Source organism: Motacilla alba, chromosome 5 (assembly GCF_015832195.1).
Source record: "Motacilla alba alba isolate MOTALB_02 chromosome 5, Motacilla_alba_V1.0_pri, whole genome shotgun sequence".
Classification (NCBI taxonomy): domain Eukaryota; kingdom Metazoa; phylum Chordata; class Aves; order Passeriformes; family Motacillidae; genus Motacilla; species Motacilla alba.
Window position 1 is genome coordinate 51,886,061 of NC_052020.1, and position 26,842 is coordinate 51,912,902.

Genomic DNA, 26,842 nt, shown 5'->3' on the forward strand with positions numbered 1-26,842 from the left:
CAGGGGCAGAGCAGACATACCTCACTGTCCACAGTCATGCAGGGACAGTGGGACAATACTGCACAGGAGAGGGAAGAAAGGAAGTGTGCAGCAGAAAAGAGAAGCACATGCAGTGGGAAGGGCAGGCGGTTATTCCACTGAGTTTTTCCACTAGTAAAGTTGATAAATACAAATTTACAGGAAGACAAACTTCACCAAAGTTCTGTTGTTTACAAGTCAATGTGACACAATCTGTGTTCTCTGACACATTTGATGCTGGGCCTTTGACTTCTGCCCTCCCTCCTGTTTTTACGACATACATACACACACACACTTCACTTATTCTGTCTGCCTCTTGCCCAAGGATCCAATTCTTCATCACTCATCAACATCCACTGGACCAAAGCAGTGGTGCAAGACTCTTGGTTATCACTACAATGACACAAACTCCGCTGGCTTTAAAACCAGAGAAGCACAACCTGGTTACCTCTTCGAGGGCCTGCAGACCTTGCAGAACAGCCTGTTGCTACAACACTGCTTCACACGCTGTCAGAATCCTCTTCATTCCCTGAACAAGGCCAGCCAGTTTTACAGTGGCTGGTATTGTTCTCTTATAACAGTATCACTGGCATTTACTAAAATGCCAGTAGAAATACGTACATGAACACAATAGCAAAAAAGTCTGTTTTCTTGAAGCTGATTTTTCAAGACAGAAGGTGGTAACCAATCATTAAGTTAAATGTCAAACTGTTAGTCTTTATTTGGTATATAAATGCCTGAAAAGCCTTCAAGCTTTCTGAAGAACTGTTGCACAGAGGTATCCATTTGCAGGCAGTTATGGATTTTGCTTCATTTTAGGAAAGTTTTCTGAAATACGTAAAAGAGCATCTGAGCACCTTCAATCAGACACTGTGCTGACACTTAACACAACTATGAATTTGGTAACATTTGGATTCAGTAATTACATGCAAAACCCCTCAAAGGTTTAAAAGGATAAAAACATTAATTTTAGGCATAAAACCAATGTTTGTAGCTTCTGCATCTTGCTTCATTACTGGCTTTATCAGTTACAGAAACACTGATTCTGGCATTTGGCATTTGTACACTAGTCTGTGATAACTGCATGGAAAATTTATCACCGAGCTAAAGGCTAATGGCACTGGGAAATGCTTTCAAGAAAAATATCAAGTAGTAGTTCTGATGTTGATCCTATTAGTGTTGCTAAATTTGCCAGCAGAAGAGCATGGCATTTACCTCGAAACATCCTCTGTGTTCACTGTTATTCTTTTTGTGTGGCAAGCCCCAAAAGCAAGTGCCACACAGAAGCACTCAATCAGCAGCAATATGCCAGCTTGCTGATGAATGTTACCACAAACACTTAATAGCTGGCTATCTGCCTGCCCGGCCCATTCACTGCTTTCCATGCTTACAATGAAAGGACATCCAAGATAATACTCAAGGTTTGTACAGACAAGCACTGAGGAACACACAGATGGTTTCCAGCAGTCCAAGTGGCAAAACACATTGCCAGCTTAACTCCTGCCATGGCCACTGTGTGTCTTTGAGAACTAAACAGAAACAGAGTTCTAGCAGGTGAGAGGAAGTAAGGGTTGGCTTGGGCATCCGAAGAAACACCCCAAATGACTATTTGCTGTACTCATATATATGCAAGAACTTTCTTTGCCAAAGGAAAAATAATAGGTAAAATAAAAAGCACATGCCAATCAGACCATGGTGTGTGCTAGTACTACAAGGGATGCAAGGACAAGGAGAGGGGGCTTGCATTGATACCAGAGGGTGAAGCTCACTGCCCAATTTCTCACTTTGTTCATCTTATTGTCACTGAATGATCTGAATTTAGGGAATTACTCCTTGATTTCTAGAACAAATTTAAGCAGGGCTTGTCTTACTTATTTATTAATATTTTAGTTGATCTTGGAAGATGAAACTGTTAGTACTAACACTGAAGAAGAATGTGACTGTAAGTAGCATTGACTTCAAGAAAGCCAAAAGTGAATTACTGTGCACACAAACCTGGTGAAGCTTCACAAAATGTAGTATTTCAGGATATCACTGTCAGGACACAGACTTTTTTAAGCAGGAAAAAAGACTGGACAAGAAGACCTGCACCTTTATAAGTACTCATAAAGGCATTTCAGAAAACATCCAGCAATTTGAGAATAAATTCTAGCCTAACTCTCATGGGAGAATGAAGAAAGCCCTTAGAGAAACAGTTCTCCTGACTGCACTAGGTAGTCCAGTTTTTCGTACCTCTTTCCAACTTGTCACATTTGTTTGTGAGAGGAAAAGCCATACTACTCTCACCTTTTCCTAAAGTTTTCCCTAAGATTCCCAGCTCTTTCATCAGCCTACATACCAGCCATGGATTCCCTGGTGGTCCATCAACCTCTTCAGCCTTAGAACCATCACAGACTAAAATACTGAGCAGAAGTCCAATAGTATCTGCAAGCTGGCACTTTCTGCAGAGACCAAAATAAATGGATCTTGCTTCTACTCAAATTTTGCAAGGTTTTCAAAGATGGCACTTTCCTTCCTCTTAAGTCTTCCTAAAAATCTGCAAAGAAAAGATTACTCTTCCACAATAAAGGAACTTTTCTGCTCTTATGTAACTGCTGATATCCAATGCCTTCATAAGCTTCATCTTCAGTCCTTTTATTTTCCTCAAGATGATAGTACCCAGCCTAGAAGACACTTGTACATCAAGCCATATACAGATTTTCCTTGGGACTGTCTGACATCCCAGACATTTGAGACAACTGAATAGGGAGCTACACGATTACTTCAATCCAGGCAATTCATTTTACTCCTGAAGGAGTTCATCCTTGTTCCTTCTCACCACGCTCCAGTCCATTGTTTGGATCACCAACCTTCCTGTGGTATGGCAAACAAGGAACATTTCCAGGCAAAAGCTAACTTGTCTATCCCATTCCACCCCCTCCTACCACACCATTCACCCCATGTGACTCCCATACCTGTGACACTGGAGCCCCAGCCCAAGGCAGAGAGCAGGATGAGGCTGCAGAAGGGCAAAATGGCTTTCAGAACTGAGGTGAATGTGGTGTGGAGCACAGCAACCATGGAAGCGGCTATACCACAGCCTGCACCACATTAGGACAGGCTCTTCAAAACACATGTTAAACTTTGTAAGAAACACCACAGAATGCAGTATCTGTTTAATTTAGCTTTATTCATGCCTCAATTTTTCTGTACTCCTAGTTCAGGGCCAGATTTTGCAGGTGTTGGAGAGGCCATTTAAGCCACAGCAAATGGCAATCCTATATTGAAGCACATCAGTAACGGAAAAATTGTTTCAGGGGGTTTACATGAATCACTAGTTCCAAACAGTAAAATTTCAATGATTCAATTTCTTTTATTCCATAACAACACTGTAAATATTGCTAAAATCTACTTATTTCACTGCATGATGAACAATCTCAACAGCATAGTTAGTAATTTTTTTGTAGAATTGCCTGAAAATTACAACTGCTCAGAAAAAAGATTTGGTGTTTTTTTAGATGGTTTCAAAGTAGAAATTAAGAAAATTTCAAATTTGAGTTCACCCAAATTTCAATAACATAGGATGAAACTAAGTTTCATCAGACCCAGCACCTCTTGCACATCCTAAGAAATAAAACAATTCCAATCTGATGACCACATTGTGCTGATATAAGCATACACACACTGACACTAATTAAGCCACCACTTACATCATCAATGTATGAGCAAAGTTCTGACTGCATGCTTTATTTCATCTTAGAAGCAAAACTTCACAGGAAAGCAGTATAGCTGTTTTACCAATCACAGTAAATGCATGGGGGTTTTTTTCTCCAGATATACACAAAATTTTCTCTCAAGTTACTATAAACACAATATGTGCATTATGTAATAAAACAATTTACACTTTACACTGGTGCTGTATTTACCACATGCCACTTCCTTTATTTATAGAGCTTAGAGGTTTCCAGTAAATTCTTCTTCCAAAGCACACTACACAAATGCACTTACAGTAACAGGAGTGAAATCCACCTTATGATGCACCCCTTTCCTCTGCTTATAAATTTAGAGTAAAGTTGTTCAATGGCACAACTTAGCGGATCGCTGTGACCAGAGCAGCAGTTCCATGGATCTGCTCTCTCCCATCAGCTCCAAGAAACCCAGCTGGTCTCACCTCACTGACCTGATTCTACTCACTAAACCAGCAGGATCCCAAGCTACCAAGACACACAACACATCTATCACCCTGTAGTTGAAGAAATTGAATCATCAAGGGTCGGGAGAGGCTGCTACGCCAGCAGAAGCAAGGAGGGTAAAGGAGCGGAGCTTTCTCGCGAAGCCACTGTCCGCAGGGCCCAGGCTGTGCTAAGCTGCCCACGCCAGCCCGCACCCGTCCAGCTGCTGCACAGCTGGCCTGCCTGCTGCTAACAGGGAGCTCCACGGAAAGCTGGATAAGGAAGCACAGCCAAATGACAATTACCTTTTGCCTGACACTTCAGTTCCCAACCAGATCAACACCCTCAACTAGGAAATACAAGACTAAGGGGATGGGACAATTAAGTGAGCTTACAGTGCTACAAAACTGCACCTGACTGTTTGTTTTTTTACGACTCAAGGCTGCAACACTACACATATAAATACCCTGAGCTGTTTTTCAATTTTAAGAGTTCAGGTAGCAACAGCTACTTAAGAACAGGTGTGGCACATCTTTCTCTTCACTCCACTTCCTTCTAAATGGCAGCGGGCAGGAGGACATTTTCTCAGACATTACTCACCCTGTTTCAAAACTTGCCTGGAGCTTCAGATCTAATTAAAAGGTCACTGAAAGTCAGATCTTTGCCGTAGGAAAAGGCCATGAAGACATGCGACAACCAATTACTGTAACCAGGCACAAGAATCTTTGGAGTAGCTCAAGCTACTCAGAAGCAGGGAAGAGGGGAACTGTCTTTAAATTGGCAGAGACTACTAACAAGTCCCATGCTAAGATTTGCTACACATTATACTGGACGGCTCAGAGGGGCTTTTTTATTATTATAAATACTCTCAGGATTTATAACTCTTGTTCACTTTCCCCCCTAGACCAGGAATCTATAGCCAAAGCTATTCTGTCTTGCACTGCTCATTCCAATACCACTGGCTGGCAACAAGCAAGAGGAAGACCATTTACAGCAACACTATTTTCACCGATTTCAAGTGCCTAAGGTCACTACCAACAAAACTCAGGGCAAGCAGGGCATCAGGAGCATGGCCAGCTGCCTGTAACGGAAAAATCACTGGGGTTTGGGGTACTCAGAAGGTAAGCACATCTCCAGAGGGCATATCAGGATGCTTCCTGACAAATTACTTGCTCAGACAGGATGTAAAGAGACTCAAAAGGGAAGAGAAATACATCCCTCAGCCTTCCAATGCGTGATGAAAACTTCATCCAGATAAGGCAACGTGCTTCTAATTTCACTGTGCAACTTTTCCTTAACATCTGACACTGCCTCAGCATATTTTAAAATTTGTCTATACCTATTCCCAGGATTTCCACATATTACAATTAAAATTTTAAATGGATAATGAAGGTCTAAATTTTTACCAAGAGTGGAGAGAATCTACTGGAAAGCTGAGAAAATCCTACCCCTGGCAGTAGATGCAGCTTTCAAAAAATGGAGTCAATAAACTGAATCATTACTAGTACATATTTTTAAGTGCTTATGGCTGAAAAAAAAAAGCCAAAAAATATAATTACCAATTAAATAAACCAAGAAACCTGCAGAATTCTGTTTTAGAATACTGCCCATTAGCTTGCTAGCATCAGCTAATTATTCTGAAGTTTCAAGGTGACCAGGACCATTACATCTGTTATTAAATTTAAAAAATAAAACCAACAAAACAACAAAACATTTAAAACAGGGTTTGGTTGTTTGGTTTCTTAACACACAGTGAACATCCATGAAACAAAACATTCTGGATAAATGATAATCTAGAATTTTAGACATATGACAGTTTATACAGGTTCAAATTTGTAAACTCATCCTCAAATCAAAAAGTCATTGTTAGGGGATGCAAATCTTGGAACAGTTAAGAGTGAATTTTTAAAATTTAACTGAATTAGAACATGACTAAAGAGCTTTAACATCACATGTGTATGCAAAGCATACGGAACAGGAAACTAAAAATAGAACCCCAAGCCTCTTCGTAGAGACATTTCCAAGTCTCCAAGCATTATAAATTCAGCTTTCTCTAGCACAGGCAGGATGAAGTTCTTCCTTCTTCTCTCCCCCTCATTCTGTATTTTTATCATGCTTTCCTATCCAAATTTTTGGTAATTTATGTACAGTACACTGAATAAGCTCTTTCCCCTTATCTCAGTATTTTGTGTATCAAAGAACAGTTTTGGTTTTGTTTAGTATTTATAGCCCATCTTTTCTTAACATCTTCACCGTGATATCTTTCAGAAATTCTTAAATCCAGCTTCTGGATCATGATTTTACGAAAGTCCTCAATAGACTGCCAGCCCACATGACATGCTGTTTAATGGACATGCTTCTAAGCATTCCCAAACCTCTTGTAGGCTCCTGGAATCTTATATCCTCCATGCCAGTCCAGAACATACCTCCTGTTACTGCACACTCCAGCAAGATCAGCCAAGATCCTGGGTTCTAGCTGCTTCCTCTTTCTTACATATTCTTAAAGCCAGTAGGGAACAAAAATCTGTTCAATCACTGCACTCACATTTACAAATACCATGTCTCACCTCTATGTCTTGTTCCTCAGCTTTTCAAGACAGGCATATCAAGTGAGGAACATCTCAGAAAGTTTTTCTATCAGGTGCAGTATCTTAAAGCATTCTGCTTTTAAGCTTGTCATTTTGAACATAAGTTTTCAGTTTTGTACACTCCTTATTTAAAGTGTAACATTATCCACATGCCATCTATGTTTAATCAACATTACATCCATGATCCTTTTGCTTTAAGATTTATTTCCATGCATTTGAACAGAGAATTCCTTTTTTTCTTCCTCATTTACAGTCCATCTAGACAGGTGTGTTGATTTCAAAACAAAATCAAGTACTAAGACACTCAGAACAAGCTTGTAGTAGGCTGGCAATCTCAAATCTTCATCTATACCTCAGGCTCCATTCTGTTGGCTTCCAACCACCTTCTTTCCTCATACTTGGAAATAACAACCAAACATTTGGAAGCTCCTATGCAACACCAGGGTGAGCACCTGCATGCCAGTACAGATGCAGCTGGAAAACCCTACTGGTGTAGATGTGCTTTTACAAGTTCCCATTTCCAGAGCAGGAACCAGTGAAGATGCATTAACTTCTTTCTAGAAATCTTCCAATGTAGTACTTGGCCTCTGAGGAGATCACAAGCAGAAGTGACCACAAACAGAAAACCAAGGAATTTCAGTCAATCTACAAAATGTTTTAATCTACTCCAGTGCTACTGCAAACTACTATAGACATTGAGCCAATATTTACACAGATAAAAGCCAAATGGTTGCCCTTCTACATTCTTACACATTTATTTTAGTTATACTCCTTTCCTTTTTCTTTTTCCATATAGAATTTAATATTTTCCTTTATTAATTTGTCTCCAGCGTCATCTAAGTAAACCTTGGGTACTTTATCCAGTTCATGATTGTTCTAGCTTTTCAGTAATATTTTCCACTTGCATCGACTCACTTTAAAAACACATTCAGTCCCAAAGCACAATCTTATAAAGAATGTCAGACTCTTCATCGTTGATACTGTAGTTCAGACAAGCTAGCTTCATTTTTGATACTAGTATTGTGGAGCTGAGGCTATGTAATCCTTTTCTTCCATAAACTTCTTTGGAATTCTTTAATGTAAAAGTCTGGAAGAGCTGTGTATTTTTTTTCCTTTACTTTACATAAGATACTCAACATACATGTCACTTAGGACTCTTCTTTTTTTTTTTTTTTTATCCTCATGAAAAATGTTCTCAGTAATACATTATTCCATCTTTGGATTGCCACTGTGAATCAAGCAAGGACATGACATCTATCAAAAATCTCTTGGCAGTTTCATGGTCTTTACCATACAGCTTCACTCTGGTTCTCATGAGCAGGTACACACACAGAGTGCAGGTCTGTAGCAATGGTCTGCAGGACACAAATACCTCACAGCACTGGCGGGGGAAGATGACTGTTTATAAAACTTGCTTTTTTGTTCATCAAATTGTCTGGAAAGGAGTTAAAAAGCCATGAAGACTATACTTCTGGCAACTGTCCTACTGTTTAACAGCCCCAGAATTTCACTTTTATAATAATTTTTTCATGTTTAACTCTTGTTTCCTATATAACTTGAATTTTAAAACAAGCCCACAGAAGCATCATTAAAAAAAAACAAAACAAAAAAAAAAAAAAAAAAAAAAAAAAAAAAACCCCAACAAAACAACAAAACCCTATGTCCATGAAATCTTTCAAAACAAGCATCAGTGGTGATAAAATAGAAGGAACAGTCATGTGTTAAACTACTCCACTGCATTATCTGCATGAGCAGCAAGGGTCACTTTGTCACTATGTCTGTTACTATGCTCAGACTGCACCAGTCATTACTCTTACACAGGAACAAAAATATACCTGATTGTTTAAAGAAATTTTACAACAGCAGAGTAGTTTATGCAGTTGTTGGCAAAAACTCACTCCTGACTATTCAGCTGTATTTTAAAGGAAGGAAAGAAAACAGGAGCACTTGGAACTGTATTACATTAAATCAAAATTTAAGGAATTACTCTTCTGAAGAGCCACTCTCTAAGGAATGCATTTTTAAGGAACCAAGAAGTCACTCTGGAGTCTCACCTTTCTTATGTGAACATACTTGAACAACTCAAAATCCCCAAGTCTGGTAAGAATCTTTATCATCTCATGTCAGAAGTTTTTCTTTGAATACCGTCAGTTCCATCTCTCCTTCAGAATTTTTCTTAACAGACATTTTAGTAAAAAATCTCAACTTAAATTTTACTTTAAAGTACAGGAACTTCTAGAAGCACCAGGTAAAGAAATCTGGCTTGACCAATGTTTGTAGTATATTGACCAATATTTTTTGGTCTTTGGACTTTAAATAATGTTTTTTCCACTCCTTTCTAATTCACATCTCTGCTTATTTTTTATTCCAATATTATAAATTTTAAAACAAATACGATGACTCTCCAACAATCTATTTCTGGATATGTGCTAAAAGATTACAAGCAGACAGTGTTGATTTCCTCTTCCATGAATTGTTATGCACAGCTAAATTTATTTCCTTGCCAATTAATTTTTTTTATTATTTTTTAAACGCAAAAGTGATAACAAGCAATCTCCACCCAAGTCCCTCAGAAAATGGAGAGGACAGGTTCTTAAGTGTTATATGGGACATGAGGGGGGAGGAAGAGATGAGGGCAAGGAGATTGATGTAAGAAGTAGGTCTTGCCCATGCTTTCCTCTTGCAGAAAGATAATCCATTATCTTTCACCAGCTGTCACCCACAGAGCTCTGAAGGTGAATTACTGGAGCACATTTTCCAGTGAGGTCGGTATTATTTATTCTACAGTTATTAACCATATACTTGAAGAAAGAGCTATCATTACCAATGTGCACAATGACAAATTACAGCCACTGACACAAAAGATCATTGCTGCTGTGTGTGCACAAAGACATCACTGCAAAGTGCCTTCTCTAAATAAGAAATGAAAGTACAGAATGAAAGGATAGAATAAGTAAGAAATTAAAAGTGAAGAGTGTGAACAATTAAATGAAAGAGGAAATTCTGGCATAAGAGGAGGAGAATGGTATTTCTCAGTAACTTTAAGCAGCAAGACTCACTCCACAAAAAAAAGTTATTGCCATTATTTCACTGTCTTCTTTTTCTCCCAAGGTAACTCCACAGTGTGCAAGCAACAGAGCATCTGAAACAACTACACAACACTTTGAGAAAAGTTTCTTCTGAAAAATGAACACACATTATAAACTGCTCATACACAGACAGACACAGCCCTTGCCCCAGAAGGGCAGTGGACCATTACATTATATAGTGCTCTCAATAAACGCCTTCATGACATAGCTGACAATGTATGTTCTTTGAGAAGGGTATCTACCAGACTTCCAGGCATTTAGGAATGTAGGAATTTTGAAGAATGTTATTATTTTGCAAGGGTTTTGCTGTAAGCAAAATACTCAAAGACACAGATATAAACTCACTGTACGGAAAGTCAAGTGCCACTTTGGATACCTTCTAAGTACAAAACAGCACTAGAAAAAGATTAATTTCTTAGGTTTTGTCCCATTTGTACATTGTTATCCTCATCATTGACAGCACTTCCATATACCAATATGATTTTGAAACACTGAATTTGTTGTGCATTTTGGTTAGCTGAGTCTACTATCATCAACCAAGAATATCAGCATTAAAACCATGTTGCAAGTCCAACTTCGTGTAAGTCATATGAGTTCTCAGTTTATAGAGGAAACAAAAAACCCAGCTAGTATCTCCCATTACATCTTCCTCTTATGAGGAACAGTTGTTTCACCCTGTTGTTAGCAACTGCTTAGCCAGACTCCTTATAGTGTCAGATATAAGCATATCCTTTGTGATATGAGAACATATGTAGTACAACAACTAAACCTGCACTTTTCATAAAGGATGATTCAGGCTTGCAGTCATGCAGGGAGGGCAGGCTTTTCTGACAGCTCCACTGAGGAATGCTTTAAAATATCCAAGTGCTATCAAGGCTAACTAGACATAAGGAAACCACACTTGAGAGACAGCACTAAACATAAAATATAGGTTCAAAGTTCTTAAAACCTGTTCTGGCAAATTCACTGCCAGGAACAAGGAAACTGGTACTTTTTTTTAAATACATGGAAGAACAACATGAACAAAATTTAGTTTCCCTTCATTTACAAGCCTAGTTAAAAGCTTGTCAATACTTATGTTCAGACTGTGGTAAAATGCCAGCCAGCCAAGGTGACCACCAGAGACTATCAAAAAAACAAGTTGTGTTAGCGACTTTATCCACAGCAAGAAGAAGATGCTACTTCACATATTGCTTTTCATTCTGAGAAGTATGAAGAACAACTATTTACTATTAGAGCAGCCATGATGTTAAATATATTTGGTAACTCAAAAAAAATGTACTGAGCCACAGAGTAAACTTAGGTTGGAAGGGACTTCTGGACATCAGAATCCACCCAAATTACTCAAAGCTGAGATAACATCAAAGTTCAATCAGGTGACAAAAGCCTTGTCCTGCTGAGGTTTGTTGCCAGGATAAAGAGCCTTTCATCTTTCTGGGTGACTCCTCCAGCGCAAGACCATCGTCAGGAGGAATACTTTTATTTTTCTCTCACAAACAATCAGAATCCTCCTTGCCATAGCCTGTGTCCACTGTTTCTCCTTCTTGGAAGTGCACCCAGGAAGCATCTGCCTCTCTGTTGTCCCTAACCACACGTGTGGCAGTGGAGGATAACGATGAGATTCCCCTTCTCCAGGCATCTCAGGCTTCTGTTGCATCTCACCTACTTCAGGCCCTCAGTCACATCACTGGTTTACTCCTAGACTCACTTCAGTTTCCCAGTGTTTTTTCTGTACTGGGAAGCCCTGAACTAGACACAGTACAAGAGAAGCAGCCTTGGAAGAGTGGTGTAAAGAATAACAACCACTTCCCTCAGCCTGTGGGCTACACACTCCAGATGCAGTCCTGCACACAGGCAGCTTCCGTTTCTACAATGATGCATCACTGACTTTTTCAACTAATGTTTACCAGGATCCACAAATCCTTTTTTTGTAAAGCTGCTGTCTAGATGGTCATTCCCCAACTTTTACAGCTGCACATAGTGAGACTATGCATTTGTCATGCTGAATTTTGTGATGTTTCACAGTGTGAGGGAAGTATAATGCTATATACAGAAGGTAGAGGATGGAATGTAGTATCTGCTATCCCCACCCTCAAAGCATGCCTGAAACATTAAACACAATCTTTATGATGTTTAACACTACCCACAAGAACAGGAAGTCTATACCTAGATAACCTACAGCTTTGGTTCTGTCACGATAAACCAGGACAACTTCTCCTGGTCTGAGCCACTCAAATGCATGCATACCTTTAACACTGATGAAAATCACTGCAAAGCCCTTTCCTAAGGGCAGTAAAAGCTTCTTCACAAATAGCTTTTAATTTTCTTAATTAAAAATCTCCCACTTCCCTCCTTCACAAAATGTCAGGGCTTTTATCTTCACAATGCACATCAGAGTCAACTTCAGGATGCACAAGGACTGATTCTTTGTAGCCACAGATGTAAACTTGACTAGGTCAAGCCTGCCCAGTATAGCCCTGTTGGTACAGCACTACATCCAATCCAGTAAATCCTGCTGGCCCACAGTAGTAAACACACACTGATAACCAGAGTTCAGTTGCCTCAATAACCAGTAAATACTTCTAGGCTAAGATAAAGACAGTCTGTGGGTCTGACACAGCCTCCAGTTAGGCATCCCCACACTGTGTTGTCCCAGGTTATCTGGAGTACCGGGCCAGAAGAACCACAGTTTAAAAACAGCTGTGTGTATATTGACATTATTCCCAACTTAAATATCAACTGCTCAGGAAACCAAAGGCTGAACTAACTGGTAATGGAAATCTTCAATTACATACCAGAGTAAGTTAACACAGCCAAACTTAACTCCTCTATGCAGTGATATGATGCCCCATGACCTAAAGTGTTTTACTACAACTAGTTAAAGCTGGTCTGGGAGGAAAATGGGTGTGCTTCTTCCTTGTGACACAGCTGACCTGCAAGTTCTCAGAAAGTCTGCTCTGACAGATGAAGTGCTGTGAGTTTAGGAAAAATATCTATTACCCATTAAATGCAGAAATATTAAATACCACAGCCTCCAACCTTCACTCTGGACTTACACCCCAACATCTACCAGTACTCCACTATGACATCTAGACCACTTTTAGCCTCTTGTACACGTAAAACTTTTCTTCTCACAGCCTCCTGGAGAAGTCCCATGGTTCTGAATCACAAAAATGTCTTTTCCTTCAAAATGTGTAACTTGAGAGCATTCCAGGGCAACAATGCCACCCTAAAATTAGCCACTGATAGGGAGAACAGAATGAGATTCCCTCCTTGGCTTAAATCAACTTTAATTAGCATACAAACTAAAAAGAAAGAAAATGTGGTCAGATACTACATTCCCATGTCATGCTCTCATAATGTAAGCAATGACAACTAGACAGAGAAACCTAAATCCTTAAATTAAAAATTTCAATACAAACATCTTACTCAAGTACACCCAACTATAGGAAAACCAGCTAACAATAGGAAAAATTTACTTATTCTCCTTTGGATCCAGAGTCCAAAAACTAGAAGCCTGTAGAACAAAGCCTGCAGAGCTTGCACCCTGGGTGTCCACCTCTCAGGGGTCATAAGAGACATACCACAGCCATCCAGCCATGATACACAGAAATGGGGGTGACACATGACAACCTAACTAATCCTATCAGAGAAAGAGCTAAATCTAAAGTCTAAGCACGCATCTTAAAAAGCAAACCTTTGGGAACATATTTCAAAATGATATAATGGGATCTTCACGCCTGGAGTCATCCTCCTGCTGTTTCTACTCTGCCTTAATTACAGTAAAATAAAAGGCACTCTGAACACTCCAGCTTCCTGTATTGATAATCCAAGTCACACAGGCAGCAGTAAGGCTGGCAGCACATAGAAAAGCTCCATGAAGAAGCCATCTTTTGAGGAAGGATGTGCAAAATGAAGAGAAGCCATATTATAGCAACATCAGCAATCCTCAGGTGTGCAATGCGATGGAGACAATCCCCATCCACTCCCAAGGCAAATGTCAAATCTCTGTAAGAAGTAGCGGGGGGAACCAGGGACAGAGGAATTCCTCAAGAGTGGGAAAAAGATTCCAGATGTCCCTTGAGTATTAACATGCCATTACTAGACACCGTGTCCTTCCTCAGATGAGGACAGAGATTTCAAAGGCATTCAGGTTAGTTCTTGGGCTAAGGGACCATTACTGGCAGGGAACTCGTAACATACAACCCCCCATACCTCTCTAGTGGTCGCTGTGCTTTGGGTAAAGTTATACCTCCTGTAAAAAGAATGAATCCACATCCCAGGAACTACACAGCCCCAAATAAAAGTACAATGTTGCCAGAATAGCTGCAACACTTCTTTAAGACTGACTTCTACTCAAACGAGTTTAAAACAGGCATCATTTTACTTGTTACTTCACCTTTCACCAAATCTTTTAATGACAATTAGAACAACATAACTCAGGTTTAAGCTGAATTAAAAGTCCAGAATTTTGTATTGACTTTTCCAAAACCCTGAGCATGCACATCTCACTAAACTGGCATAAACATTCCAAGCAGGACTTCACAAAGCAATTATCCATGTTTATTTTTATGTTGGAGAACAATTATAAATTATGAAAAGAATGTGGGATATATTTGAAATTGGTGCTGCTTCTGACCTCTTCTCAGCCTTTTGGGGAAAGGCACCTATACATATTCACCCTTCAATGGCACTGCACTCAAACAAATTAATAACTATACCTCAGACTTCACTAATGCACATCTGAATAAAATCCACACAGTTTCAATTATTTAATACTTGGTAAAGATATCCCCACCATTTTCTAACGCTCAGACTCCTGTATAGATGTCTTAGGTTGGGTATCCAGAGGAACTAATCACATTTGAAGCTTTAGGCCATGGTTAAGTAATAACACGTTTCAGTGTTAAGACCCTGATGACATGAATGATAGAAATTAAGATCTCAGGCACTTCAGGATGCCTAAGGCCTCAGCTGGAAATGATGGATGCACACACTTAATCTGAATGCACTCTAAGTATATCTCCAGACATGATTACTGAGGTCTATGCAAAATCAGGGCTTAAGAAAACAGTGTGTAGTTTCCTACTGAAGAAAGCTACATTCATTATAGTGAACAAGATCTTTATAAATGAAAGCCTGCATTCTGGCAATCTGCATATGCTGATGAGAAAAATAGGCTGGAAGCTTTTAGTGTTAGGAGACAGCTAAAAAAATGAACAGATCATATTGAACCACAGAGCAAATGTACATAAAAATTCTTGTACCTGGAGAATATTTAAAATTAAATCCCTTATTTTAAAAAATTAAAAATAAATAAAATAAAATGCAAAATCCCCTAGCACTTCAGTGGGATATAACAGTGAGCATGATACAAGCCCTTTAGTAAATCAAGAATACATTGGAACTCTCAAGTGTACCTTATGAGACTTAGGAAACAAATGTCAACTCTATTTAAAGTATTTTCAAAAGCAAAAATACATTTAAAAGCTTTAACAAGTCCCTTCCAGTTTTCTAAACAGTTTATTTGTGGTCCATTGTCCCACTAATTTTTCCAGACTTTGGTAATGAAAGAGATGAACCCATAAAATTTTTCATAATCCGAGGCACTGCATTCTGTTAATGGCACAGATAAATTTGCAATTGTTAAGTATTATAATTCTTCCTTTTTGTAATACCCATCTTAAACCAGCTTGCATGAATTGCCTCAAATTACATTCAAGGGAAAAAGTGTAATTTTTTATAAATTGAAAGAATCTGTAGTTTAACATTCCCAGCTAATCTCAACTACAAATCAGCATTCCTAAAACCTAAAATATTAATATACAACCATAAAGTAGAAGTAACTTGCGAAAAACAGCTATTGAAACAAGTATTTTCAGTTCTGATTCACACAATTAAAATCATTTGTTCTAGTAGGTGTGGAAGAAACTGGCTCATTCCCACACATTAACTGTTAGCAAAAATAGATTAGTTCAACTTAATTTGATAAAAAAGTTCATTATACTAGATCTATTGAGTAAACTGACTTTCAAGATATTTCCACTGATAATGTGTAACTCTGATGACCACGGAAGTTTTAAGGATGTAAATGGAGTATTTTTTTTTGCAAAATATTATATCTTAATATTATCTGTGAAAAATCAATATGAAAATAATTTAGATTTGCAAGTGAAACAAGACAGAAAAAAATTAGATTTATGGATGCTTATGAAATCTTACTTCTGCATTATAATCTTACACTTTATCATGTACCATCTAGAAACTACTAGCTGCACACATATTTTCCTGTATGAAGACAAACTTATCAGTAGCTTATTTACTCCCTTCTGAGTTTTCATAGTTAAACAAAATTTAAATGTAAAATATAGATCACACTCTCCAATATACCACATAATTCCTCAAGCCCTGACTAAAGACTGGTTATTTATTAGCACCTTCATCCACAGGAGAAAAGCAATGCCGACTTCCTTCTATGGGACAAAAGACAATCTTCACCCAGGCCATCTGTCACTTTAACAGCACATGCCAATGGGCCTCTCATCCTCCAGAGCCCTTTACTTTGCCACTGCTAGAACATGACTGCAGCATTCAGTCCCAATGCTTCACAGCACGAAGTTTTACAGAAAAAGTCATTAAAAGATTCTGCCTCATTCTAAAAATAACAGATTAAAACAGATGTCCTGTAAAGAGTCCAGCATCATGCAAGAGCAGGATTTTAACCACATGCCCTCATGTCACTAGCTTGACTACAATGCTGTCAAAGCTAACATGGCAGCTAGGATTAATTCACGTTGAAGTAGCCCAAACATTCATCTTTGAAAAGAACAAAACCAGTTTCATCAAAGCAGAGAATGCAGGAAACTGGGATTCAGCAGCCAGGGTCACACTATTCTGCCAGATGACCATCATGACCTCGTTACAGAAGGTGATCCAAGCTATGGTGCCCCATAAAATTTTTCATAATTTTCATAGGAAAGCCTTCAGGAGCAGGGAAGAGTCCTAACTGCATCCACATTGCACAAAAAAAACCCCCATGGTCACCACCACCACTCACCTTTCCAGAACATCTGCAAGGCACCTGTAGCTGTGCCCTGCCCCAGTGGCCCTCTGTCCACACCCTCCTGCCACTAGCTCTGGTATAAGGAATCATAACAGGCTTTGGTGGATAGAGGATGATGTAGAGGAGACTTAGCCAAAATCTGAAATTCAGTTCTCTTGTTCATCAGCTGTCTTCACTATCCAACCACTATCACTTCACACACGTGCCCAACAGGCTTATCACTCACTGCACAGCTTCTGCCTGCACAGAGAAGGACATTATACGAGCTGGCAGAGCCTGAGGCCCCTTCCTGAATTTTTACGTGTATTTTTGCAAGCAGGGGAAGGAGAGGAGTGCCAAAGGGAAGGAAGAGAGGAATTTAAGCCCTCAAGTCAAGAGATATGATGTGTTATCAAGTGACAGTTTTTCCTGGTGTAACCCCAAAATACACTCAGATCCTCATAAGCCACCCTGAAAGTCCATCAGCTCTGAGGTCATCTCAAAAATACTTGAGGATAGCTCTGCCTCCTATGCTAGCAGCACACTCGCCACGTTGTGTCCCTGCCCTTACCTAATACTTTTTCTAGTCCAGCAGTAGCTGTGGCACAGGACTAGGTCAATTCTGCAGCTAGTTTAGACGATGCTCTAGTGCAGGCTGGGAAGAGCCTTTCTCAGGCTCACAGGTACACTTCTGAACACAACTGCTCTCAGGCTGAGAGAACAGGCTCTACACTGTTCTGACAGAAAGGCCGCCCGGCAAGGTTATCCCTTCCCTAATTAGGTATTTGTTTATCTGAAAGGTCAAGGTGTCTCTTTAAGCAGAACTGAAAGGAGGAGAGACTAGGCCTCGGACTCAACTTGCAAACCTCACAGAGCCCCTCCAAATGGCAAGATCCAAACTTGAAGCACCAGTCCCGACAGTGACCTAAAGTTGTGAATCACTGCACCAGCACAGCAGCCCTTCCCAGTCTATGCTCTGTGCCTGATTTTTTCCATCTATGGTCCAGACCCAAGTGTAACAAATATATACCCAAAAGTGGCAATTCAGGGCTAGGCTAGAGGTTGCTTTGAGCACTCTGTGTGTACATTTTTTCTGTCCTCTAGTCCAGACTGGGAATATATTGATGTTACTACAATAGCATCCACTGTCTATTATGCCAAACTGTCTTCAAGAGCTCAGCAGCAGGGGCCAAGCTGGCCTGCTTGTGCTAAGCATCTGCATCTTCTTCATGTTCCCCACAGATTCAGCATCCTTAGAGTTCCTCTCAGGAAAAAAGAAAAACAAACACAAAAAACTCCAGCACCACCATCCAAAAGCAGAACACCACTCTAGCTAGGTAGCAGACCTTGCACAAACTGAGAACACAGAAGGTAAGTCAGCATTCAAACTGACAGGTGATAACAAATGAGGAGACAGAAGTAAAACAGTCCACAGAAGTATCTTGTGAGCTTGTGTCAAACAAAACCAACAAACTACTCAACTACTCTGACATAGGGTTTGAGGTGCTGCCACAGAGAGAACCAGCCAGTACGGAGTCTGGGAGTGAGACAACACTGAATGAAGTGTATGGAGACACGTGCCACCTCGCCCTCTGTAGCAGGCCAGCAGCATGAAACAGGGTCAAAGGAAACAAAGGCTGAAGCAAGAGAGGCTGTGCAGCACCAGGATCATTTTGAATACAAATAAGGCCCATTCCTGAGACTCTCCTCTGAACGTGTTTGACTACTGGCTGCAAACTGTGACAAGTAGCTGTCCAAAAACGGAGCAGCCGGTTGTGCCAGTCCCTGGTGACTGGAAGGAAGGGGCAGTGAGCACCAGCCACAGCCTGCTAAGATAACTCCTGAAAAACAAGGTGATGTCAAACCAGCACAGAAGTGATGCCAGCCAGCAAGGTGCCCTGCAAGCAGCCACTCTAGCACAGGGTTATGCAAGACTCAGATGCCTCAGTATGAGAGAACAAGAGGCTCCATGGGGAGGAACATGCTGTACCTGAAAGCTAAAGGACAGGTGGTGCAGACACCTGAGCTGTGACTGTGCTGCTCCAGCACTCTTGTACTTCTCTCCTTGTCAGGGTAAACAAGGGACAGCATTTTCTGCAGGAAAAGTCTCTCGGGACATCCCTCTGCAGTGTATGGACAATACACACTGCAGCACCCACAGTCCATCAGGTAAGTGCCAAGTCCATGCAGCCTCCTCGGGGCCTGCTGACAGCTTCAGGTAGTCCCACTTTCAGAGAGGAATAAGCAGACAACTAGAATAAACAGGACTCCTCACTATTTCTCACTCTAGGAGCAGCAGATGCAGCAACAGTTTAAAAGACACTAAGCACAGATTTGGGAAGTTCTTTCTGAACATGTAGACAGAGGTCTGTAACCTAACAGACTTGGATTCAATTCCCACTAAGAATACTGAGCATTATTTCAATATCTATTATATAAACAATATACCAGTGATAACCAACTGGGTGTGAGCTTATTCAACAGAAGTTATAAATAAAAATAACTAGAAGAAAAGGACTTTGGACTCCTCATTTGCAGTTCAGCTAGCTCTTCTCCAAAGACACTTGGCATAAAGATATGTGTATTATACATCCAGTATAGGGAAAGAACAGTCTGTTTGAAAGCTTCATTCACCATGGGAAAGCTATAATTGACAAGGTTAAAATGGCAGATTCTTACAAGATTTGTAAAGCAATGGAAGCCACAAGCTGCCTCAAGGCAAAGGACCACACCCTGAGCTCTTCTATGGTTAGCAAATAGGAAGAAGATTTAAGCCTGTGGCAGGACTACCAGGAAGCAGCAGAGGAATTAATAGGACAGAAGCAATGGGATGCAGCATTTGGAGTTTATCAGCCTCCACAGGTAGGGTGCAAGGCTTCCACAGATGATGAATAGAGAGGAGGTGGCCCAAGTTTCACAAGATGAACATGGGACTTAATTTTCTGGACTCCCCATTTCTCCAGCATCCACCCGCTACAGAGTATGAGCAGCACCATGCTCTGTCAGAAAGCAGAGATTATCCATATCCAGCAACTACCCCACACAACTCACAATCTCCTCTACACCCCACAGCCAGAAAAAAAACCCTGCCTCAACTACCACGCCTGAACTCTATTTTCTCTAGCCAATTAAGAAGGCAAGCAAGTCCATTAGCCACGCTGAATCATTTCAAGGGAATTTTACATGTGTGAAACCTCACACCCAGTTTTAAAATCACAATTGTAAAAAAGTTTTGTTATATAGCTCATCTTAATTCAAATTTAATACTTATGCAGCTTATTTCCATTGTCAGTGGTAAGTCTCCATTTTGTCAAAAGGAAATCCTTCTGTCTCCAGTTGATAAAGAAACACTGATCTTCAAAGTATATCCCAAATATTTAACTACACTCTGATGCTTCTACAGACACATAACAGCACAGAAAACTTGTGCACCTTAATCCAGAATATCTTCTAACAGCAAATCAGGCTGTAATTAAGACACATCATGACATAAGGGAGATTAGCATGTTTGACATGATATTTTCCTTATTAGCTGGAGGCAGAAACAAGTTCCTTGTCAGTGGAAACACACTGTGAGGGCATTAGGACACAGATAAAAGGTGTCTCATTGCTGGCACTTACTTGTTTTTAACAGCTTGAAGGAAAGGAAGGAACACACAGTATCAACTGTAATTGGTTTTAAGGGTATCCCTTGTTGATGGAACACAAATATACAGTCCAGACTTAGGTCCACCCCCTTCCCATCAAGAGCCTGGATTATAAACTTTTATCCCTACTCTGCAGCACCAGATGGTAGCTCACATACATTTCAATTATTTATTGAATAGGCACTTTGTTATAGCAGGGTAATCCCACACTGCAGTAAAACCTACACACTGTTTTTATTGCGAGCTATACTTTTCATCAAGTCAGTAACCTTTTCACATTCAGTGAACACAATAAATAGAATTAAAAGGAGCGATTTTATAAACAATTGGATAATCGGCCTCTCCATCACACAAAAAATGACAACGCTGGGATCAATGAGTAAGACACAACCACCAGCAGTGCTATAGAAAAAGCATATCATTCTCTGGCCTGCCCCAAATCCTTCCAACTTCAGTTTTCAAAGTATGCTGCAGTCTGATCTATCACACTTAACAATTTGCTGGTGCTCACTCCTTCAAGCCATCAGCTTGAAAACAAAAAGCCCTGAATGCTCTTTGCAGAAGACATACAAAGCTCCCATGACAAAACAAATAATCAATGTTCCCCAGGCTGCAGCCTTGCGGGGCAGATGTGATAAAGTGGTTAATTATTCAGTTGGCAATCGCATTACTGACGTCAATAGAAGAGTCCAGGAAGTGAATCCTCTTAGTTTGTTAGTGTATGACAAAGAGTGGTGGTCCCCACCGAAATTAAGGAGAACCAGCTGTCCCTTCATGTTAGTGCTCTGGTCTCTAGTGCTAAAGACACATTTGCATTTACTGAAGTAAATCTGCCCCTCCCTCTCCCTTAGGAAATCCTTTGTTTTGTTGGTTGAGGGTTTTTTTTTTGTTGTTTTTTTATTTTTTAAGAGTGCTCTTTTAAAGCCTAATTAACTGTACATGCATGGATGGAACAGCTGATAAACGGAGGAACGTTCTTGTGAGCAATGATCACTCCTCCCTCCCCTCCAATTCTTATTCATGGAGAAGTTAAGTCACCTTTGTCACACATTATTATTCATAACTTACTCAGCTGAATAAACCAGTCAGCCACCATGGCCGTTTTAACATAAATTCATTTAGACATGCAGCAGGGAAGGATCTCTGCTCTCCACATACCTCTAGTCAATAACCTTAACTAACCAACACTGGATGGAAAACTTTTATCCTAAGTGCCATCAAGAGTATCCACATCTTCTTTTGTCAGCACGCTCCGGACTATTGGAGGTCTCTCGTTATCAGGCTGCTTAACAGTAGGGAACCATTAAACAAAGCTCTTAGAAAAGCTGCCTAGAAATACTCTGTCCTTGGGGGGCATGCCCAAATTAAAAAAGACAGCATGATGAACGGGAACTGTTGTTTCTTCGAGCCACACACACACACGCCCTCCCTAAAGCAAGGAGCCGGCACCAGAGCAACATTTCAAAGCCTGAGCCTGGTGCTCTCCCCTCCTCCCCTCCCCAGGTAGGAAAACCTCCGAGGAGCACGGGATTAGCCTGACGTTTCGGGCTAAGCCGAGCACGGTTTCAGGCCAAGGACACTCCGCTGCCGCTCCGGCTGCCGGCTGCCAAGCGGTTCGCCTGGGACCGAGGGAGGAGACCGGGAGGGTCAAGGCCCGGCTGGCGGCGGGGGTGTTCCCCAGGGAGGCGCCGCATCCAGGGGCGGCGTCTCCGGCCGCTGCCGGGAGCGGCGGTGGGAGCGCACTGCGGGGCCGGGCCGCCCCCGCCGCCCCTCGCCGGGCACCGCGCGCAGCCCCCGCCACCCGGCCCGCGGCCCCCGCCCGGGCTCACCCCACTCGAGGAAGTCGGACACGTATCGGTCGCGGCGGAGCGGCGAGTCGCGGCTGCACTCGGCGTAGACGCCGACCAGGAGGTCGAGCAGGGTCTCCACGCTCAGCACGCTGTCGTGCCGCTGCGGCCCGTCCAGCACCAGCTGCTCCAGCCGCTTCAGCCGCACCTTGGCCGACATGGTGCCGCTCGGGCGGCGGGCGCGGGGCGCGGACGGGACGGGGCGAAGCGAAGGCCCCGGGGCTCAGCCGCTCTCAGCCGCCCCGCGCCGCCTCCCGCGGCCGAGCGGCTCCTTCCACGGGCTCCGCGTCGGGCACGGACGGTCCATGGGCCGGACCCGGCCTCCCCCCGCCCCGCTCCGCTGCGGCCTCGCCCCGGCGGCGGGGAAGGGCCGATCCCGCTGCCGATCCCGCTCCTCCTCCCCGGGCCCGGCGCGTCCCTCGGAGCGCCTCCGGCCACGCCCACCGCGCGGCGCCCGCGCGCTCCGACGTGGGCAGGGCTGCGCGCAGGAAGGTTGGGCCGGGCGGCGCCCCGTAGCGGCAGATTCGCCGCGGAGAGCGCGGGGGGCGGTGTGGGCTGCGCGTCCGCGTCGGCACTTTCGTGTGTGTCTGTGTGTCTGTGTGTGTGTGTCTGTGTGTGTGTGTCTGTGTCTGTGTGTGTGTGTTATCCCCAGTCAGGAGGTTCTTTGGTGTCAGATCTGTGTGTGCTTTCAAGCACGACAGAGGAGCAGCATCCCTCACTCGCGGAGCCGCTGGCACCAGGGAGCTTCAAGCGCGCAGCACATGGCGATGTTGGTGTCTGTCTACGTGCACAGAATCACAGGCTCTCGGAATGGGTCTGCGACCTCAGTGGGGTGACTTGTCCAACCTCCCTGCTGGAGCAGGGTCACCCCCGAGCACGTGGCACGGGACGGCATCCAGATGGCTTTGGATGTCTCCAGTGAGGGAGACTCCACACCCTCTCCAGGCAGCCTGTTCCAGTGCACGGTCACTGCACAGTGAAGTTCTTCCTCACGCTCAGGTGGAACTCGCTGTGCATCAGTTTCTGCCCATTGCCTCTTGTTCTGTCGCTCGGCACCACCGAGAAGAGCCTGGCTCCATCCTCTCGCTACCCTCCTTTCAGACACTTGTAGACATTGATGGGGTCCCCTCTCACTTGGGTTTTCTTGAGGCTGAGCAGAACCTGCTCCCTCAGCCTTGCCTCATAAGAGAGATGCTCCAGTCCCTCAGTTATCCTTCCTGTTTTCTACTGGACCTGCTCCAGGGGCTCCATTGCTAACTTGGGTAAAATACTCAAGGTCCAAGTATCCTATTGCTGAACCATCTTAAGTGTAATACTAAAGATCACACCTACAGGTCAGAAAGACCCCTGCCCAGATGAAGACCCTTTCTCTGAGCACACGTAGAAGTTAGCTGGGGTTATGTAACTTGTATGGAAATAACTAGCCAATCCAAGTAGAGAGGCTGAGCTTGGGAAGTTGCTAACTCTGAATTTCTGTTTATGAATAATGGTGCAGGAGCTCTGGTGGCTCGTGCTTGATTTGTGCAATACCACTGAGCACCCAGGCTCGCACAACCCTGAAATAAATAATCAATATCACTCTCAAGTGTGCAATTCTGGGCTTATTGCAGACCAGATAATGATTCCCATTTCATGGACAATGTGTGTGCAGTGTGTGTGCCCTGGCCTGTGCCAACCTGACAGGGCTGCAGGGCAAAGTCCCCTCCCCACTGGCCAGGCAGTCCTCTGGGGACCGGGCAGCCTGCCTGAGCCACCCAGCTCCTGCCTGAGGCACGCAGCCCCACACCCGGCCGTGCCAGGCCATGGGTTCCCATGAAGGATGTGGTGACCCCAGGGCCACCATCCCCACAGGTCTTCCCTGGATGCTGTGGCCATTGGGAGAATTCTCTGACCACACCTGGAGCGGGACCTTCTCTTTCCCAGCCTTGGTGATGATTCCCTGCTCTGTGACTTGCCTCGATGGGGCTGGCAGGATAGGCATGGCTTTGCAGCAGGACATGGTGTCTGGAAAGCTGTGGCTTTTAATGCCTTTTAGAGCCTCCGCGGTGACAGGGCTTTAATTCCCAGCAGCAGCTAGCCTGGGCAAAAAGAGCCCTACATGTTCACAGCTGCTGCCCTTGGTGCCTTGAAGGAGCAGGGAGCTGGATGTAAGGCAGCACTGCTTTTTTTCCCATCACAGCTTATTCTGAGAACTGTTCTCTCTGGAAGCTGCAGCACCTCAAGGCAAGATGCTGAGTAGCTTGGGATGGGAGTTTACTTCTGCAGGAATGCAGCCAGTCAGGTCCTGATGCAAAGCTGAACTGGCAAGGATGCCGTTTCCTTGCCTGTCTCCCCCGGCAGGTAGCTGAAGTGCTGCGCGTTCAAAACCGTGGCACCGGAAAGGAGGCAGCCGAGCGCCGGTTGTGTCTGGGCCGGGAACACCCTGCCTCCGGCAGCAGGAGCCAGACTGGGCTTTGTTCACGGTCAGACGTGACATGTCAGTCACTGCTGAAAGACCTGCACGGTCCCATCTGTCACCTCCAGGGCCAAAGGCGAGGCCGAACCCAAGCAGTGCTGCACACCGGGAGCTGCCCTTTCCCCAGGGTCGGGAGCACCCCCAGGCAGAGCGATGGGATTTATTGTGGAGCAGACCATGGGACACACAGGGCCAGCAGCTGATTACAGAAATACTTTTTCTAGGATCCTTTGGCCCTCAGGCATGTTCGATATCTCTTTGACAGCAGATACCTGTCACATTTGAAAGCTACTCAGTTCATAATAATACCACCCTGTGCATTTGGACCTAGTACCTGGGTCAAGAAGTTGCAGGCGTGTTGGGACCTGTAAATTCTAAAAAATGCAAGTTGATAGAAGATCCTATGAATCACACAGAGAACCTATAATTTTAAAGCAAAGAAAACTCACAGTGGACTAAAATAGTTTTGTTTTTCCTGAATAACTTCTATCTCTTTGTACTTCCTTCTGCAAACATCCACTTGAAAAAAAAAAAATGTTTTGCAGCAAATCTCGAAGTTTTCATTGTTCTCTCGAGGTGTTCCTCCTTGGTTACAGTTGCTTCATCTGACCTCATACTGTGTCATATCACAGATACATTCATTTAGAGGAGCCTTGGTATTTCAACAATCACAATTGTTCTTCTGGTGCCGTTGCTTTACTTAAAAGGCGAGCCTAACATTTTCAGCTTATTACCACTTTGGAGAGTAATTTTCACGCAGTTGATCGTTGCAATGGCCAGCGAGAACAGAGTTTTAAAGATCCTGTTACAATATCTGTCTTTGCCCTTCTTATCTGTTCCTGCAGGTGGTGATTATCATCACCTCCTTCAGCAAGGAAGAGATAAAGGAGACTGCAGCTCGGTGAAGAAATAGCCATCTCCACCTACCAATGGCTCTGTTGTTTCCAGTCTGCTCAGTCTGTTTTGCATTAGCAGAATTCAGGGGTTTCGGGAGCTACTCCTGACTCGCACCAGTAGCAGGGAAGAGCCGGGTCCAGTGCTGGGAGAACGACAGATGGGTGACAGATGATGTTGAATCCGGCTTTAACAGCTATGGAAGCTTTAGTACATCACAGCAGCACGTGCAGGATTATTTATGAGCGATACTGTAGGTATTCCAGAATTAGTTAAAATTTTGTTTTAAAAAAAAACCCCTGCAAAGAGTTAAAAGCCGTGTGCATTGGAAATAATTCTGGGTTTTCACAGCAAGGGGTTCAGCTACAAAAACACTCTACTGAGCTAAAAGGTGACATTTGGTATTCCTACTAGGAATTGTATGTAAACTTGGAAATGTAGCTGAAGGTATTCTGCTTCTGTTACTCATCTGTGCCAATTCCATAGGCTAAAAATAAACGTGATCTGGCTAAAATGAACTAAACAATCCATCTTACAAGTTCCTTTTTCCTATGGCATATTTAAGTGGAAAAATACAGTCCCCTTTTCTGGAACGGATCCGATTTTAAATTTTTAAGGGGTTTGTTTATTTATTTGTTTGTTTGTTTAGGGTTTTTTGTTGTTTTTTTGGCAAGTGAAGAGGTTCTCAGCTTTCTCACTTACCTGGAGTCATTGTAGATCTGCAGAACTGAAGGCACAAAGTCCATGTGGCTACTGAAAAGTTTTTGAAAAGTTTTTATGAATCCAATCAACTCAATCAACTTAGTTTTTTGTTTTGGTTTTTGGGGGGGGGGAGTTTGGGGTTTTTTGGGGGGGGGGGGTTGGTTTTTTTTTTTTTTTTTTTTTTGTGGCTGTACTCCAAGTAACTTAGTAACTTGTAGAGGGAGAAATTCTGTTACAGAATTTTGATGGCAACAGGAAATAGATGTGACACTGCTTTATGACTTCAGGAAAATCCACCCACAGATCATTTTGGAATTAAGGAAAATGAAGAAATATAGAGTGTGGACAGAAATTGCAAGCATAGCTCATAACAAGGGAAACACCATGCTAAAAATAAAAAGTGAAGAAG

At 42.6% G+C, this 26,842-nt stretch overlaps 1 protein-coding gene across 14 annotated transcripts in view; it reads right to left on the reverse strand.

Annotated features, from left to right (window-relative positions):
• Positions 1-22,859, reverse strand: part of CDC42BPB (CDC42 binding protein kinase beta) — a 91,362-nt gene extending 68,503 nt beyond the window's left edge. For 13 of the 14 annotated variants that reach the window (XM_038137105.1, XM_038137100.1, XM_038137099.1 and 10 more), the window contains exon 1: positions 22,365-22,542. In XM_038137105.1, coding sequence (XP_037993033.1) covers positions 22,365-22,542 — 178 coding nt within the window. Of the gene's footprint in view, positions 1-22,364 lie in introns of all 14 variants that reach the window. The other variant, XM_038137092.1, reaches the window with a different exon arrangement.
• Positions 22,860-26,842: the final 3,983 nt, after the last annotated feature.